Source organism: Propithecus coquereli, unplaced genomic scaffold, assembly GCF_000956105.1.
Source record: "Propithecus coquereli isolate 6110/MARCELLA unplaced genomic scaffold, Pcoq_1.0 Scaffold267, whole genome shotgun sequence".
NCBI classification, from domain to species: Eukaryota; Metazoa; Chordata; class Mammalia; order Primates; family Indriidae; genus Propithecus; species Propithecus coquereli.
This window is the reverse complement of record NW_012148252.1, coordinates 2765360-2785577: the sequence shown is the minus strand read 5'-3', so window position 1 is coordinate 2785577 and position 20218 is coordinate 2765360. Positions and strand designations below refer to the sequence as shown.

General features: G+C 36.3%; 1 protein-coding gene across 1 annotated transcript in view; it reads left to right on the top strand.

The window, feature by feature from the left end:
• UHRF2 (ubiquitin-like with PHD and ring finger domains 2, E3 ubiquitin protein ligase) overlaps positions 1 to 20218 on the top strand; it is an 81081-nt gene that overhangs the window by 7292 nt on the left and 53571 nt on the right. The window contains exon 3 of the mRNA XM_012647404.1: positions 7201 to 7460. Coding sequence (XP_012502858.1) covers positions 7201 to 7460 — 260 coding nt within the window. The remainder of the gene's footprint in view (positions 1 to 7200; positions 7461 to 20218) is intronic.

Here is a 20218-nt window from a genome sequence, read left to right as displayed (position 1 = left end):
CTCACTCTAGCCCGGGCAACACAGTGAGGCTCTGTCTCAAAAAAAAAAAAAAAAATCGTATAGAAATAAAATTGATTTACTTACTGAATTTTGTGTCCAGCAACCTTTTCAAATTCTAATAAGTTGTATAGAAATAATTGAATAGCAGTTTTAATTTATCCTTTCCTATCTTTATAACTTATCAGTTGGGCTCAATGGGCACCTAGACTCAGTTTTTCAAAGCATTTAAGACTAAAAATTAAAAATTGGTAGATGAAGTGAATTATTTAAGAATATTTGAATTGAGGCTGAGCGCGGTGGCTCACGCCTGTAATCCTAGCACTCTGGGAGGCTGAGGCCAGTGGATTGCTCAAGGTTAGGAATTTGAAACCAGCCTGAGCAAGAGCGAGACCCCGTCTCTACTAAAATTAGAAAGAAATTATCTGGACAACTAAAAATACATATATAGAAAAAATTAGCCGGGCATGGTGGCGTGTGCCTGTAGTCCCAGCTACTCGGGAGGCTGAGGCAGCAGGATCACTTGAGCCCAGGAGTTTGAGGTTGCTGTGAGCTAGGCTGATGCCACGGCACTTTAGCCCGGGCAACAGAGTGAGACTGTCTCAAAAAAAATAAAAAAGAAAAAAAAATATTTGAATTGAGATAATTTGGGATCTGTGGAAAAATGCAAACAGATCTATATATGTACATGGAAAGATTTAAGAAGAGATAAAGCAAAGAGCTTTGTCTCAAAAAAAAAAAAAAAAAATACCAGGATTGGGTGGCTGATGAGTTGTCTTAAACCTATAAGGGATAGATAATTATAACGTTACCTAAATTGACTCACAGCATAAAGAAGGAAATCTTCGTATTGCTTTATAAATTTAGTTTAACACTGATCCTAAAACATGACAAAAAGCACATCAGCATCACTAACGTATTGATGTAAAACCTAAGTTATATTTAGAAAATAGAATTATGACTGCATATTAAAAGAACATATTTCCTTGACTAAATATGGTTTGTCAAGAAGTAGGGATAGGCCGGGTGCGGTGGCTCACGCCTGTAATCCTAGCACTCTGGGAGGCCGACGCGGGTGGATCGCTCAAGGTCAGGAGTTCGAAACCAGCCTGAGCAAGAGCGAGATCCCCGTCTCTACTAAAAATAGAAAGAAATTATTTGGACAACTAAAAATCTATATAGAAAAAATTAGCCAGGCATGGTGGCGCATGTCTGTAGTCCCAGCTACTCGGGAGGCTGAGGCAGTAGGATTGCTCTAGCCCAGGAGTTTGAGGTTGCTGTGAGCTAGGCTGATGCCACGGCACTCTACTCCGGCAATAGAGTGAGACTCTGTCTCAAAAAAAACAAAAAAGAAGTAGGGATAGTTCATTGGAAAATGTTTTAGTATAATTCATTATACTAATAAACCACAGAAAACAAATTATTTAATTCAAAATGTTTTCTACATTTAAATACAAATTTGAGTTCATTCCTGATTTTTAAAGAGGAAACCCTTGGTAAGAGGAACAGACGGAATAGATGACTATTTTAAGCCATACTCTGAATCACATTTAGTAGTATGGGAAAAACCAGAAGCATTCCCATTAAAGATGGAAGCCAGAAAAGGAAGCCAATTAATGCCGCTGTTATTTGACTTGTATCTAGAAGTGCTAGATAATGCAATTAGGCAGGAGAACGAAATAAAGTGTAAATATTGGAGAAGGCAATGTTGTTGTTTATGGATGTCTGGAAAAGCTGAGAAAACATTTTAGAATGTTATGAGCAATCAGTAAAGTGGCTATTTTCAAAGTTAACATTGAGCTACTAATAGCTTTCCTTGCTACATCAATTAGTGAAAGAGGGGAAGAAACATTTACAATAACAAAAGGTAGTCTGGGAATAAATTAAGTCTTATATAAATGAAAACAGTGCTATGGAGTGCTCACAATTCAGACAGAATTTTCAGTACTGAGAGCCAGCTTGCCATTTTGTCCACATCATCCACTGATTTCATCCCTTTTTCAGATACCAGTACTTCCTACATTTCTTACATTGCTACTTTTAAAATAAATGTTGTAGCACAGTTTTATATTTAGAGCAAAATTGGGAAGATAGTATAGAGTTCCTGTATATACCACAACGAGTTTCCCCTGTTGTCTCACATTAATGTGGTATATTTATTACAACTAATGAATCATTATTTCCTTACCTTTTACCTAAAGTCCTTTTTCTGTTCCAGAATTCCATCTTGGATACCATACTACACTTAATTGTCACATCTCCTTAGGTTCCTCATGGCTGTGACAGTTTCTCAGGCTCTCTTTGTGTTTCGTTTACCTTGTCAGTTTTGAGGCGTTCTGGTCAGGTATTTTGTAAAATTTCCCCCTATTAAGATTCATTTGTTGTTTTCCTTATCATTAGACTGAGTTTATTTTTGGGGGAAAGACCACTGAGATAAAGTGCTGCTATCACATATCTAGGGCACATACTAGCAACATCTTATTTGCTAAGTATAACTTAGGTTTTACATCAATAATAACATTGTTAACACCAATATGAACCTTAATCACCTGGCTCAGGTAGTGTTTGTCAAATTTCTGCCCTGTTAAATTATCTTCCCTCCCTTTCCATACTGTACTGTTTTAGAGGAAGTAACTATGTGTGCTCCACACTTAGAGTGGGGAGTTAGGTATTTCGCTGCCTTGTTGGCAAAGTATCTACAAAAATTATTTGAAACTATTCAACATAGATTTGTCTTTTCTTTCCCACTTATTTATTCAGGCATTTATTTATGTCAGTATGGAGTTGCGCTCAAATTGTTCCAGTTTTGGCCCTTGGAAGCTCGTTTATTTGGCTGCTGTGTCCCTTTGACATACTCCCATTATTGTGGAGTGTTTTATTTTTGTTAAGTATATTCTTTCTGGCACTACAAGGTGCTTCAGGCTTATCTTGTACATTTCCTTCCTCAGTCCTAAAATATGCCATTTGTTCAAGACACCCTGGTTCCTTTAATTGGTGAATTATGTTAGAAACCAAGATGTGGACTCTAGGTATACTCCTTACTTGCTCCTTACCAACTGGGGTGTCATTGGGCCTCAGCTGACGGCAAGGAAATATATGTATGTGTATTAACCCGTGTATATACACATCTGTGCATATTTAACCATCTGTATATTAAGCTTATGTTTTTGTCTTTTCAGCTATGGTTTAGATTTTAGAAGCTGCTACTTTTGGGCGGTGAAAGGATGAATTTGTTTTTGTAGGACGAGTTTATGTATCTGCAGATCTCAAATTAATCAAAGTTAAGCAGTTGAGGCCAACTTAAATTCTTTCTGTTTAGCAAACTTCTCAATACCCCACCTTAACCTCTTCTCCCACAATCTAATGCAGAAGAGCGTCATGAGAAACTACTTCTCTCAGTAGATGTTTGCTGTTTATTTTCAGTGTTAGCACTTTGGCTGTCACTAACATAAACTCTTTAACATCTCTTCTATTTCACATTATTATATAGTATAGACCTTAAAGACTTGAGCTTTGTCATCAGACCTGGTTTCAAATTCCAATTCAGCTGCTGCTTAGTTGAACTGGCAAGTAAATTTTACATTAAGACTCCCTTTCCCCATTTAGGAATAGTTTGTAACCTGGCACTTTAACTCTCAAAAGGCTACCATCTATTATTCCTGCAGTAATATATTTAGAGCTACATTTAACCTCCCTTGTTTGTTGAAGAGGCTAACAGATTTGTTTGCTTTTTTTTTTATTTTTTTGATGAAGCTTAATAATTGTTGTAGGTATCTGAAATTTTGTAGGTATCATGAATATTTGAATATCTAGCATTTACTTGTAGTATGTATTAGGGATAGAGGGGTAAACAAATGATATTGTCCCCTGCGTTCATGGAACTTTTGTTAGATACTAACTTCTTGGCTAAATTGAAAACAGCTTAGAAGCTGCTACTTTGAAATTTATTTTGAATTTGCATTGAATTTTTCTTGTTTCCCACAGTACAAGTCTGAGTAAGTTAGCATATCAAAATTTTGTTAAATTGCTTTTAGGTCACTTTAAAAAACTAGGAGTTTTTTTGCCTTTATTTTGAATTCTTGCCTATGTCACTTTTACTTTGCAAAGATTTTTTCATAGATGTAGAGCTTTCTGTGATTAAAATTGCTTTATGGATGAACAAGCAAATTTTTGGACTTCTCATTTTTGACTAAAATATTCTTTTGGACCCAAAAGGTGAATTTTCAAATTAACTTTATTCAAAACTGGCAGAGGTAAAAATTTAAACAATACATTAAAATGAAAATTTAATCTGAAGTTACTATCCAGTATTGTTCTTGTTTTGCCTTGTTTGATAATTCTGAGTAATATTTGGCCAGTTTCAGGTATTTTCATATGTTGCAAGAAACTAGATATCACTATCACATCTGGAGAGCCCTTGAAAGATTGTGCAGAGGCTGGCTGCATCCATTCCCATTGTATGTACATTGAACATAAATTGAATCTCACTGACTCTAGGAACTGACTTTGTAAAATAAGGTAGACGCTAATCACCTAGAGCCAGGTACCAGACAACCAGCCCTATAGCCCACAGCCTGCTGACTTTATTCAAACTAGCCAATCTTAGTTTCCCCTGCCTTGCCTTTCCCATGGAAAACACAAAGGCTCAGGGCCCTGCTTTTCCCTAGTTCCTTCTGCCTCCTGACCAAACCTGGTGCTTTTCTATGTGTCCCCTTCTCTTTGGAAAAGTAATTCTTTCAATGACATTAGCCTCTCCATGTTGTCACTCAGTTACCTAAATAAGTTATAATCTCATGGGCACAATTGAGACCCTCCCACACACTCAAATTGTTTTCCTCTTTTGTCATACTATCTGCTTTTTTGCTACTTTCTTCTGGCTAATTACTTCAGTTCTTTATTTCCACTAGATTACTTAGAAAGTTACCATGGCAGTATCATCTGTTTTCATGTTAATCATATGAGTTTAAATATTTTCTTCTGAACTGCTTCAAAACTTAGGCTTTACAAAAGAGATTTAACCTGTTGCATCCATTTTGGCCCATTGAAGTTTTGCCTAACTTAGTATGTCTATTACGTGCAAAAACTTCTGAATTTAAGAGCATTTTTCCCAAACCCTGTTTATGTACATTGTGAGTGGTTCACTATACTTAATGGGACAGTAAACTTTGTTCTTGTTTCCTGTTGTAAATCTAGGTTTACTCAAAGAATGCCCTACCTTTGTGAGCTAATAAGTTCTATGTACAGTGTTTAAGCATAAGCAACGGCAGTATTTTTAGGTTGACCTAGGTTTCTTCTAACTCGAATTTTATTGCCAGATATCGAGGTAGTCAGATACTAGATCTGCCTGCTAGTTTCTTATATTTGATAGGCAAATTCAGTGTTTCATATATACCTCTTAGTGTTCCATAGTAAGCCTTATATTGCTTAATATAGTTTTGCTGTTACCATTTTAGTATCAACTATATGATGCATCCTCTGCTACAACAGTGTTTATACAGTGCTATATGAAACCTCTTACATTTTGATTTGCTGTGAAGGAGTAAGTAGCCTCAGTTTATTCCCTCAAGTATGATGGACCTTAACATCGGTTATTTTTTGTTTTAGCTGTGTTGCCTACAAGAGGCTAAATGTCTTTAAATTTATCAGTGACAATTATGGAAGAAATGATGGAATGTTACACATATGTCCATTTAATACAGGGATTAATTTATGTAATGTATAACATATTCCGTCTGATTTCTTTGTCATAGCTAGCCTGGTTGGCCCTTAGATTTTTTCCTTTTCTCTTAAACTCTTCATTCTTATATTGAACTTAATCTTTCAAGCTGTTTCATTGCTACCGTGTTCATTACATATACTGCCTTCAGTTAAATGTTGTAACTCTTCTGGTAGTGATAGTTACTACTTTTTGGTTTTGTCCGTATTTTCTTTCTGTGTCAGCTTGGTGGTTTGAAAGCTTCTGTTTTTAGTACTGTATTTCTAAGTTTATCACTTCGCTTTAAAGTTCTTATTTACTTGTCTATATCAAGGTGCGTGATATCATAACACGAAAATAAACTTCAAGATCAAGATGTTTTCAAATCCTGGCTTTACATTTCATTAGCTTTCACCTAGAGCAAGTTAATTTCTCAGAGCCTTTGTTTCCTTATCTTGTAAAATAAGAATTATTAAGCTTGTTAAGGTTAAACATAAGTAAGGAACCTTGCATAATATCTGGCCTATGGGTATTTAACTTTTAGTATATACTTTTCCCACAAGCTATACAATCTGTTAGAATTATATTAGACCTCTTAAGTGGCCTCTTATACCCTAGGGAAGAGCTAGCTTGATGAAATGATCTTGTGTTGGTAGCATTTTTTCCTTTTTTAAGGATTTAAAAAAGCTGAAGAGATCTCTCTTGGTTATTGTCCTGAAAGGGCCTTGACCTTTTAGACAGTGTCCTTAGATTTTTTTTCCGGAGAGGATTTTTACCTGCTTCTGTTTCTTAACTCTTAACTTATTTCTATGGTATACCTGTTTTGAAATTGTTTTCCTTTTGTCAGATTGTACAGTTTAGTTCTGGATCAGCCGTTAGACTTGACTACATCCATTTTTGTATCTTACAGCCCTGCTTTTATATTTTATCTTTGTTCTTTGAGATGGAAAATATATTTGCCCTAGTGAGTTACTAACTAGTGATGGAACTTAACCCATTTTGTATAATGGGTTCACTAGACTCTTCCTTTTGTTCATAATTCTCTCATTTTCAAGGTTTATTTTCTGTTTGATATTTTACTGTTTTCCAGTTGGACTGTGTAAGTTATCTTTAGGATAATGAAGAAATTAATGGAACATATTAATAACAGTCATAATAGTCTAAAGTCCTTGCTTTTCATTAACATTTTTGATAACTTACGAGAGTGACTCCTAGATACATAAGAATTGTATTTGCAAAAGTCTAGTATAGACATGGGTAAACAGTAGTTAAAGAAAACAGTTACTTCATTGAAGCAAATTGTGAAGAAAGTTAACATTTTCATTCTAACAAATGAAAGGCTGAAGATACAAGAATCCAGAAAGAATAGTTTTGATCTAATCACTTTAAACATGAGTAGCTTCAAATATTGTTTACCATAATAACTCTTCAGTAACTTGAGTTATGTTAAAGTTTTTGAAGCAATAGATAAAATAAAGCTTCATTAACTAATTTTAAACTTTTTTTAGGTAAATGAATTGGTGGATGCCAGAGATGTCGGCCTTGGTGCTTGGTTTGAAGCACATATACATAGTGTTACTAAAGCTTCCGAAGAACAGTCACGTGGCAAAACTCCACTGAAGAATGGCAGTTCTTATAAAAGGACTAATGGAAACATAAATCGTAATTCCAAAGAGAACACAAATAAATTGGACAGTGTACCCTCTACATCTAATTCAGACTCTGTTGCTGCTGATGAAGACATTGTTTATCATATCGAATATGATGAGTAAGTGCTCATGCTATTGAGGGCTTCATTCATGTTTTGTTTATAGAAGCAAAGCCTTCCATTTCAAAATTATCTTAGTCTTTTTGAAGAAACCATGTAGTAGTTATGTTCACTCTATTACTTTTGGTTGTTGTAATCTAATGAATAAGGACCCTTTAACTCTCTCAGTCATCTCTGGCTCTTAAAGGGTTTATTTTTCGGTATTCTAAAACTTGGCTTAATTTAGGATGTACAGTTTTATTTCATTAAGTTTTTGATATGTATTTTAACAGTATTTTAGAATGTGTATTATAACACACATAGCCATTAGAATGAGGTTGAAATATCTTTAAACAGCTTTTTACTGAGATAATTCACATACAACTTACCTGTTTAAAGGGTATAATTTAGTGTTTTTGACATTGACAGGATTGTGCATTACCACAAACTAATTTTAGAATATTTTTGTCACCTCAAAAAGAAATCTCTCATACCCATTAGCTGCCACTCCCTAATCTCCCTTCCCCAACCAAATGTTTTAAAATGTTAGATGGAAATGGTGTTAAGAATTTGTCTTCAGGGCTTTCTAACACTGAATTATTTTCTTTATCCATTTAAAAAATCCTGGTACAAAAATTACCTTTGGGACTAATTTAGTATTTACTAAACATGCTAAATGAACTTAAGTCACCACTCAAGTGATACCTCGATATGTATGGAAATAATACCAGATTCTTACCAAGTATAAGTTCAAAATCCTAGATTGGTGATGACTTTTTCCTACCACAAGACAGTATAAAAAGACTTTGGTGTCAATTCAGGTTTCCAGGATAAGGATACCTGGAAAGGGGACAAGAATAGATCCCTTTAATCTTTGCTTTTCTGATACTACTTGTGGTTGTGGCTAACCTGCTTATTTCAAATGAGCCATCATACTGCTTTTTACCACAGTATTATAGATGGTAATAGAACCAACAACTAGAATGAGTATTTAGATATAGGGTTAGCCAGGACTGGCGATATTGGTGAATTGAGGCTGGGGTAGAAAGGAGTTGGAGTTGGTGTGTTGATAATAAGCAGTCTCCGAATTTGTAAATGCTGTGGCAAAGAGGCAAATTAGCAGTAGGAGGACTTCAGCTATCTGTATTTATCTGCTGTCAACAAGCAATGTTTTAAGTTCTTGAGTTTTGGCGACGGAAGGAGAAAAAAAGTTCTTGAGTTTTAGCTGAGCACAGTAGCTCATGCCTGTAATCTCAGCACTTTGGGAGGTCAAGGTGGGAGGATCACTTGAGGCCAGGAGTTCAAGATGAGCTTCAGCAACATAGCAAGACCCCATTTCTGGGAAACAAAAAAAAAAAACAGCCAGGAATGGTGGCACGCCCCTGTAGTCCCAGCAACTCAGTGAGGCTGAGACAGGAGGATTCCTTGAGCCCAGGAGTTTGAGGCTGCAGTGAGCTATGATTGTGCCACTGCACTCCAGCCTGGGAGACAATGTGAGACCTCTGTCACCAAAAAAAAAAAAAAAAAGGTCTTGAGTTTTATCTCTTGGATAATGGGAGAAATAATAAGGAAAACTGCTACCTGTGATCTGATTCTGGCCAATAGAAGAGTTACTGTGTGGCAGAAAATATTGTACAGAATGGCACAACATAGAAATAGGGTAAGAAGCTTTAAATACCAAGTAAACTAAGGTTTTTTAACTTTTACAGTTTGAGGGGCTCTTAAAGTTGATTATGGAGTAAGACTATCGGGCCTTGGGGCTACATGTGGCTTTCTGGATCCTTGAGTGTGGCCTTTTGACTGAATCCAAATAAAGGGATTTGTTCTGTGAAGTTTGGATTCGGTTGAGGGACTACACTTGGGGATCTGGAGGGTCACATTGTGGCCTTGAGGCCACAGATTCCCCACCCCTGTTTGAGTTTAGTGTAATGTTAAAGCACAAAACATATTTGGCTAGTTTTTTTAATGAAGGAAAAATTCAACTTGTTTAGAATGAAGGTAAAAAAGAATCTAAATCCAACATGCATGAGAGGACTGAAATTATCTGCCCCAAATAATTTTACATGATGGAATGAAATGTTTCAGTTTCTGGCAACTTAAAGATATGATAGCCGAACTTTCTTTGAAGAATAAAAGGTAACAGAACCTTAGTGGTAGGTAAATGTCATTCACCTCTTTAAAAAGAGAAAAGAACTATATAAAATGTAGTATAAGATATGTAGAATAAATGAGCTCCTGAATAAAAGTCCAAGATAAAAGGCTGGTGTGAGCACCTGGAAAGAGTCATTATGATCCCATATGGATGTGATACAAAGCTTGGTAAGGTTTCATTTTTTTTTTTTTTTTAAGATCATTAGAAAAATGAATTTTAAAGTGAAGTATATGTTGACTTTAGTACTAAGTCATCAAACAAGTTCTTCCTTGGATGGAGAATGCATTGAAGAGATAGCGAGTGGAATATATAGCGTAGCAGTAGTAATAAACAGGTTTTTTTTTTTCATTGTGGTAAGTTCTGAGTCAATAGAATGTGGCTCTCAAATAGTTAATACTATAAACCTGTTTTATTAGGAGTAAAATATCTAAAACAAGCCAAATGATTCTGCTATTGCACTAGACTGGCTCTTCCTACCTGGAATATTGTACTCTAGCTCCCATGCTTTAAAAACAGTATCGACAGGACCTGGTGCATGTTCAAAGTAGAACGCAAAATATAAAATGTAAAACTGTAATGAATAGCAGCTGAAAGAACTAAATACTTCACTGGAAAGACTTAGATCATCATCTCTCATTTTAAAAGTTCATTGTAGAAGGAAGTTCTGTACGACACAGAAGGCAAGTTTCAGGATAACCTAAACTTCCTACCAGTCAAATCTAAAGATAGAGAATGGTCTGCCTTTGAAGTAGCCAATAAACAAGCATTGGCCATCTTCAGCCATAGACTGGGAGACTTACTATAATGGTATGTTGCAAAGATAACTTATAAAGTTAGTGATTGTATAAGATGGCCTCTAACTTCAGTATAATTCTTCCGAGACAGTATTTCTCAAAGTTACTCTTTTGTACTTTAAATAGGCTTTAAGTACTTATATGATGCCATCCTATTCCATTTTTGATCTGATTAAGTAACACGGTTTTTCTCTTAATTAACTAACTTTTCATTCTTCCTACTAGAGTAATTTGCTAATTTGGCAAGCCTGTGCATAATCATATCACCAAACCGCTGAATGTGGCAGTGTAATTTGAACAAGCTGTCATTTAGCAAAGGCAGGGAAGTATTGTACATGGGATCAAGAAACCTACCTCTGGAATTTTTCTGGGATATGCAGTGTTTGTCAGTTTAGAATGGAGCTGTTTAAAAGCTATTTTTATAGTAAACTACAGATCTGGTAATTTTTTTTTTTTTTTTTGAGACAGAGTCTCACTCTGTTGCCCAGGCTAGAGTGCCGTGGCGTCAGCCTAGCTCACAGCAACCTCAAACTCCTGGACTCAAGGAATCCTTCTGCCTCCGCCTCCCGAGTAGCTGGGACTACAGGCATGCGCCACCATGCCCAGCTAATTCTTTTTTCAATGTATTTTTAGTTGTCCAGCTAATTTCTTTCTATTTTTTTTGTAGAGACGGGGTCTCGCTCTTGCTCAGGGTGGTTTCGAACTCCTGAGCTCAAATGATCCACCCGTCTCGGCCTCCCAGAGTGCTAGGATTACAGGTGTGAGCCACCGTGCCCGGCCTCTGATAAATTATTGATATCAGACTAGATTAACTCTTAGTCTTTGAAGTGAACTTGATTAAAACAGAGTTGCTTGCTGAATCAGACCAAGATAAATAGATATTTTCTTTCATCTTTAACCCCTACTCCAGACAGCAGAGTTAAAAACAATTTTCAGTCTACAAGGAATAGTAGGTATTACAGATTTGATTCTTACTGGGTAGAAGAGTTTCAAAAAACCCAAACCAAAAAAAAAAAAAAAAAACCTTAAGATATAGTAATGGACATCATTGTAAAATATAAACAAAATCATTTCTTTCCTAATCTGTCTCCTTTTCATTCCCCTCAAAGATACAAACACTGTAGGATCATGAAAAACGGGTTAAGAGATTTGAGATGTTTTAAAATTTGAGTTTTACTAATTGTTTGTGAACGTCCCTTTTCTACAGATTTCTTGCTGAACATAGGCTGAATTGTTGAAGGTTTCTTTTGAATATTCCATAATTTGTTAATCTTAAGGCCTAGATTAGATTGTTAACTCTGTGGTTCACATCTTGCCACAGATAATGTAAAACAAAGGTTAACATAGAAGTGCCTGGTACAAAGTAGGTATTTGTGGGTTTTTTTTCCCCTGAATGCTAGTCTATATCACTCACCTATCATCACCCTTGTTCTATTAGAGCTCAACCAACCTAATCAGTCCTTAGGGAGAAATTTGACGATAGGATTATTAAATTTTTAGACTCCAGAGATTTAGATTCCAAGGAATTCTTAAATCATTTTTAAATGTACCTGTTTTAGTGGGCATACACAACTTGGCTGCGAGGAGAGCTACCTTACTCCACCCCATACCTTTATTACTGGGGAGAGACTATAACTGAAAAATTCTGTTTTTAGTATTTTGGACAGAAAACAAAAGGGAGGTGGATTTAAAAGTAAGCAAAATGTCAAGGTAATAGAGGCAATTATAAATCATGAAGTGGTCAACAAAAGAAAAAGAATATCAAATTTTTCTTCATTTTAGTAAGCTTGTACTATTCACTTTTATAGCTCCCTAAATGTTGCTTATTCCCATCAATTATCCTCTCTATAGTTAAGATAGTAAAAGTTAAGATTAATATTTTTAAGGGCTCTGAACATCTAAAGTCACAAAACTGTGACCATAGTCTTATGAGAGTAGAGACCCTGAAGCTATTGATCAAGAGCCATGATGTTGACCAAAAAGGGAAGTAGTAGTCTTGAAGGACAGTCATTTCCGTAGTGTTTTTAATAATGTTTATGGCATAGCTTACAGTATTTTAGATAATGTTAAGTCTCATGTGCCAGGCTCTGAGCATGACTTCTTACATGGATGCTGCATAATCTTTAGCATGAATATGTTAGTTACATTAACCATCATATGAACAAACCAATCCTTGATTATATAACTTGCCATGGTTCACATCTATTAAATTGTCTGACTCCATAGTTAATCAATATGTAGTATTGTCACTCAGCTCAGACATGGTACATGTAATTGATAATAGCCTATACCTCATTACCTTCAGAGTTCAGCCATTTTATATAAATAGCAGTTTTGACCCAAAGACTTGGTTTAGATTTTGCCTAGGATTTAAAGCAAAAGCACACATACAACTTCTGAGTTAGATCATAGGTATGTCAACATCTGAGGCTATCCCACTGAATTTTATCTGTATTATCATTTGGCTGCTTTATCAGCAGGCAAATGCTAAAGTCTTTATCTCTTATATTACGAAACACCTGTTGGCCGGGCGCGGTGGCTCACGCCTGTAATCCTAGCTCTCTGGGAGGCCGAGGCGGGCGGATTGTTTGAGCTCAGGAGTTCGAGACCAGCCTGAGCAAGAGCGAGACCCCGCCTCTACTAAAATTAGAAAGAAATTAATCGGCCAACTAAAAATATATAGAAAAAATTAGCCGGGCATGGTGGCGCATGCCTGTAGTCCCAGCTACTCGGGAGGCTGAGGCAGGAGGATTGCTTGAGCCCAGGAGTTTGAGGTTGCTGTGAGCTAGGCTGACGCCACGGCACTCTAGCCCGGGCAAAAGAGTGAGACTCTGTCTCAAAAAAAAAAAAAAAAAACAAAACTGTTAATGACTTGCTTTTCTTTTGTTTTATTGAATTTAGTGATCTAATTTAGAGATCTTGATTTATAAATCTTAGCTGATTTCTATAAGGAGAAAAGTAAGCTAGAAAACACCTGGTAGTTCGTACATGATGTATGTAAAGAAGGAAAAACTCTTAGGAAAGTTAATGTCTGTATCATATCTTAAGAATGAGTAATTATTGTGTGTGGCTAGGCCAAGTTAGCAATCTTTAAATGTGGATAAATGACTGCCAAAAAAGCCTTTTTATAGTAATACCCAAATTATAGTAGTTTAATAATTCTCTTGTTAAAATAACACTATGTGCCAAGCAGTATGTAAATATTTTACCTGGTTTATCTCATATAATCCTCATAGAAATTCAATGAAGTAGATACTTATGTGTAAATGGGAATAACTGAGGTTAAGAGAGGTTAAATAACTTGCCCATTGTTAGAGAGGTATTATAGTAAACAGTAGACCAAGATTCAGAAACACACATGCTTGCAACTACTCTTCCATACTGCCTTCTCATTTTGGGAAAAGCATGCTTATAAAAAGGTTTATAAAGCATTGTCTGTATATAGAATATAGGGTTGTTTACATAGTTTAAAAAACTTATGTTTATCTCTCTAGTCGTGATGCCTTCACAGAACACATGCATAAACCAGAGGTTCTTTACTTGTCCATAAATGCCTGTGTGCATTTTTCTGTGGGGAGGATACATACTCATTAATATTAAAAGGGATTTTTAAACCATAAACTGCTGCTTTTAATACAATGTCAAGGCTTTACCATGGGATTGAGATAAAATGGAAATGTTATAGCATCACTTAGAAATTTGGGGGTAACTTATGCTGGGCTATAATTAAAAGCTCATCTGGCAAATGTCTTAAAATATGTTGTCATTGCTCCCAGCATGCTGTAAGATTTTTGGAGCTATTCTCAGCCTGTGGTACATGCTTTTGAGTAGCCTTAATTATGGCTACTGCAAATAGAAGTCAGTGAGCCAATTCTGAATCAAATGAAGTGGTATTTTTAGATGGAAGTAGTTTTTCTATAAAGGAACAAAACTGACTTTCTTAAGTATATTGACATGTAGTGATGTATTTCTAAAGGAGTCTCAAAATGTTTTGAGTGAGTCAAATGTAATGATTTCTAGGTTTTGATGGGAGAAAGAGCATATTTTTCTTGAAGTGTCATGTTTATCTTGAGTGTAGGGAGCTAGAATGAGAGATTTAATTTCAGAACCCTGGTGCAATCACCTGTCTGCCCTGTTGCTTCTTGGTTGTTACTGATGTATGTACCAAAGACTTAGAGTGTTTCTTCTAACCTATGATTTGCAGGGTCTTGGATGAATAGTGATCAAAAGGAGAGAAGTTAAATCTGTATGTGACCTTGTCATTGCTTGTCTACGTGTTGTAAGATCACTTACTACTTAGGAAAAGGACTTTACAGATACCACTTGATTGTACCTCTTCAAATTTATGTTCCATCTCTTTATATTAGTGTTTCCCAAAGATGGTTAGAAAAATGCAGTTTCACCCAGGTAAGGTGTTTAAGGTGCAGATTCCTGAGGGGACCCCTCCATCCCTACCCCCACATTGGGTGGGCCTTGTGTAGAGTCTAGGAATCTGCTTTTCACACAGATACCCAGGGGCCTGTTAAGTATACAGAGCAGTGGTTCTCTCATAAGCTATACAGTTTAGGCACTAGATTTAGAATTTGTTTTGAATTCTAGGTCTTCAGTTTATTGGTAGGTTTTTGTTTTGTTTTAAATCTTTCAGTTTTAATTTCCTCATCTGCAGGTACCTACTTTTTTTTTTTTTTTAGGAGACAGTCTCACTCTATTGCCCTAGGTAGAGTGCAGTGGCGTTGTCATAGCTCACTGCAGCCTACTCCAGGGCTCAGGTGATCCTCCTGTCTCAGCCTCCTGAGTAACAGGGACTACAGGCATGTGCCACGATGCCCAGCTACTTTTTCTATTTTTAGTACAGATGAGGTCTCACTCCTGATCAGGCTGGTCTCGAACTCCTGAGCTCAAGCAATCCTCCCACCTCCACCTCCCAGAGTGCTAGGATTTACAGGTGTTAGCTACCGCACCCAGCCGGTAATACCTGCTTGACCCACTTTCTTTTTTCTGATGTTGAAAAATACCTGGTGATAATAGAATCAAACTTTTTGCTTGTCATTTACTAATAAAGCCAGGGTATTTTGGTAAGTGCTCTTAAACAATATTTAGAGATGTATTTTTGGCATAGGTATTTTTTAACCTAATTATGTTTCCCCTACTCTCAAAATAGTTATCCACCAATGTTAATGTGTTCTGAAAATCAGATTTTTCCATGTAGTATGTAAAATTTCAGTGTAACCAGTTTTAAGTGAGTTATTCTAAATTGTTTGAGTAAGCTTTGAATTTTAGGTATGAAACTTCATAAAGTTCATCTATTAGAATAAGCAATGTTCTCTTTTTGCATGAGGTATGATATTAAAGATTTGCTAAACTAGAACGTCTTCAGATTAGGGTGTCCTTATTTAAACATATGAGCCCTGGGAAGCTATGTTTTGAAAGAACAGGGTTTCAGTATTACTGCCTTGCTTAATATAGTTTGAGTCTTTTAGAACTATTAGCTTAAAAGCTACCTAAGAAAATATACTTTACTTTCACCGTTTTATAGTAAGGCCACTTTTTATTTTATTTTATTTTATTTTATTTATTTCCAAATATTGTGGGGGTACAGACATTTTGTATACATGTTATGACTTTGCCACACCCAAACCATGATTTAGGGTGTGCCTTTCCCCCCTACAGTGCTCACTGTGTCGTTTACCAACCCCAAATCCCTGGGGAATATTACTATCATGTGAGCACCATAGTGTTGATCAGTGAGTGCCAATTTGATGGTGAGTACATGTGGAGCCTATTCTTCCGTTCTTGTGATACCTCACTTCGGAGGATGGGCTCAAGCTCTATCCAGGAAAATATACGAGGTGTTAGATCACCGTCATTTCTTATAATTGAGTAATTCCAGTGTATACATATACCAAATTTTAATAATCCAGTCATGAACTGACAGGCACTTGGATTGTTTCCACATCCTTGCAATAGTGAATTGTGCTGGTAAAGCCACTTTTTAAAAATAGAGCTTCATCTCTTTCCATGAAATCTAAGTACCTGAGCTTTACTCATTGTTTTCTGTTAGCAAAAACCAGTTTTGTTTTTAATTGGCAAAGATGTCACACAGTTAAGGATTATCAAAAGCATGTACTGTAAAGGATAACTCTAGAAGACTTTCATTGCACTTGGATCAATGAAAATGTTTTGGGAAAGATTGAAGCTTAGGGCATATTTAAGGCTTACTGGGAAATATAGACTTTATAAAAACAAAGTGATTCTAAATTCTCAAGGATGCAAAGTACCTAATTAGAAAGCTTTATACCTACATTAGAATAATACCTTGACTTCCAGGTTCTGAGAACTAGGAGGTCATAATACAAGAGAAAGTGAAATGACCCTAATTTCTTCCTTTCATAGGTATAGGGTTGGCCCTTAGCACAGTATTGGTAAACTTGACCTTGATACATTCTTTCTTTTTTGTGTTCCAGTTCTTTGGGGACACCTTGAGCCCTGTTTTAGAAGTTCAATGTGATTAAAGTCCAGATCAAAAAAAAAAGTTCAAGTTTCCATACCTCCCAAAATGATTCATACAGTCTGCATGATCATTTTCCTTAATGTAAATACTGAAGTCAGCTGCTTGGACCAATTGCTGTGATTAGCTTCAACTATACATTCAATTTCATGGGAAAGGAGGACTGCTGTGTCGGCAGCTGCCTATACTTGAAAAGGTTTCCTCTTGAGTACTGGTATAATTAATAGTTTAGCTGCCTACATATTTTTAAAAACACTAAAAACATCTTTTAAAAGCATTTTTCTTATTAGCTCTGCATGAAATTCTGTATTTCCACTGAACTATTAATATTTAGATCAAGGATCCTTAAGGAGACAGCAGAATCAAGGGGATCTGTTTCAAATACAGCAGTCATAGTTTATTATATTTGATTAAGAGCTTTATATAAAGCAGATTTTTCTATTTAATGAATTGGGCATGTTTCCAAACATTTGTAGCCCTGGTTATAGTCCAAGTACCCTAAAGTTTGAAAATAGTAATAGCTCCTCAATGAAAAATTGCTGTTTTATAGTGTAATAGAAATATGCACTCATAGCTTTGAGAGTACAAGGTAGAAGAGATATTTCTGTATTCCTGAAGAACAGCAGGGTACAGGATAAAGAAACAGGAAATGTGAGGCTTCCTGAAAATGGATTAGTATGGCTGGAGTATAGAAGGCATATGGCAAGACGAAATGAAACTAAAAGTGGATAAAGTTTCCCAGTTAAGCAATCTTAAGGAGATTAAGATGCGTGTTTATTTTCCACTCCTTCCTAAACCATCCTAGAAGACAAAATAAATACATAAACTCCTGAGGATAAAAAGGGGATTGAAGTCAGAACACAAGAGAAAGCAACAACATTTTGGAAGGTAAAATACTAATGGATGAATGGTACCTAGCTCAGCCCAGAGAAAGCTGAATCCTATGAACAAGAAGTCAACAAACAAGAAGCAAGCAAGTAACTTGGTGTTGGAGAACCTTAGGAAGGTTCGGGACTTGAATTCTCTAGGTACTTTGGAGGTAGGCATATGGAATAGGACTGAGAACAAAGGGATTGGTTAACTTGTATTAAAGAACATTTTAACCACTCTTAACCCTACTCAGGGTTTAAAGCAAGAAAGACGACATGCTATCCAGGAAATAGGATTCAACATAAGATGTCATGGAAGATCCCACACGATAGCAATGGAACAGGCCCACAGAGCAAGCTGTTCAAGTTGGAATACAACAGAGAGCTCTAGAAATGTTCTGCAGCCCAAAAGATAAGTAGAGTACCTGAAATGTTCGAACACAGAAGAGTCTTACCAACTGTGGAGGAATGGAGATAAATTAATGATAGATACATAGTAAGTAAATAGCAACCAAAAAGAACAGTTAGGTACTCAAAGGAAAATAAAGCTGTGGCAGGAAGGAGATGTAATTAAAGCATACATAATTATTTAGCTGTGAATACTAGTTAACATGTTTAAAAAATTTGAAATACTGATTTTACAAACTGCATAGTTTGTATAATGTGCTTGAGAGCAAGAAAGTTTGTCAACCCTTGTTGAGAGAATGGAGTTGAGCCAGATAATCAAGAATGTGAACCATGTCTCTGTTTCTTAATGTTGTCCAAATAAGTCATTTAACTTCTGTGCCTCATCTGTAAAGTGGGGATAGAATAATGCCTACCTCTGTCATAAAAGTTGTTGTAAATATATGTAAACACAGAGAGCAGTCGCCCTGTGTTAGAGTTATAAGGGAAGGATGTAAGCAAGTGAACTGTATGTGTGGGATGGGTAGAGTAACAGTTTATGAAACAAATTTTAAGCATGCTATTTAAAAATATGGAGGTAAATAAGAGATAGCTGAGAATTGAAAGTGGTTGCCTCTGGGGAACAAGAGTTAGGAGCTTAATGGTCTATACCAGGAGACTACTTGTTTTTATTATAAGCCTTGGGTGTTTCCTTTTAAAATTTGTACACATACAGAGAACATTCAAAAAATAAGAAGAGCCTTTTAGATTTTAACTTATGTAGCATTTTTATTTGTTTTCATTATAGAAATCTTTAAACATAAGCAGAAGAACAGTATAATGAACCCATCACCTTGCTTCATCCATTATCAACTCCTGGCCAATTTTGTTTATCAGCATCCCTGAGCACCACTGGATTATTTTGAAGCAAGTCTCAAACCTTACATTTCAAATGTGGCCTAATATGTGGCCTTGGTGACCATGGTATGTACCAATTGGATCTCTCCTCAGGAAAGATCTTTACTGACCAGCTACAAGTACAGTTAGCTTGTAATCTTCAACCATAGCACTTTTGAGCTATGCCATGGTGTTTGAGCCAAGGTTATGTTCTTCATTGGCATCCCCCAGCCAGTGACCTGGCAATTTCTGCCCAATGTTAATCTCTGCACCTGGGTTTACCATTAGGGTTTGCCAAGACTTTGTCAGAGTTGTACCACACTCTTGAGGCTTTCCCTGCCTGACCTTCTTTCATTCTTTCAACGTGATAGACCAGCATCATGGTCAAAGGGTGTTTACTGCCTACTTCTGCTCCTTCTCTCTGTCTTCCATAGGTATTACCTTTATCTTGACATCTGTTTCCAAGAGCATCCAACTGACAAAATAACTAAAAGGTTTCTTTTTAGGGTTTGCAGAAAGGAGTTACCATATCAGATCAGAGACTGCTATCTTTAAAAAGATCTGCTTATGTGGTTGGCCCTGGACTGGTGTTTGGGAACTTAGATTTCAGGAGCATTCCAGTCATTTCCTGATTAAAAATAGCTCACCGTGCCTAAGCTCTTTAAGCAAACAATGTTTTGTGCTGTACATTTGCTTTTGGGAGCCTAGAATTTTGGTATGTACTAAGCTGTACCTATGTGACCAGGCTCTAGTTACCTTGAGTACTCTCTAATGAGCTGCCCTGGTAGACAACATTTCACACATGTTGCCACAATTGGTTGTTGAGGGAATTGAGCATACCCTGTGTGACTCCACTGGGAGAGGACTCTTAGAGCTTGTGTCTAGTTTCTTCTCAATCCATGTGCCTTTTCCCTTTGCTCATTTTGCTTTATATCCTTTTGCTGTAGTATTAATAAATCGTAACCATAGGTCCAGCTATATAGACATGTAGAGGAGGAGTCCTCTGAGTTCTAGTGAATCATTGAACCTGGGGATGGATGATCTTGGGAACTCTGACACACAAAGTATAACAACAAATCCCACAAAACTCAGTGATTACTTAATATCAAGTAGCCAGTGTTCAGAGTTTTGTTTTTGTTTTTTTTTTTTTTTTTTTTTAGACAGAGTCTCACTCT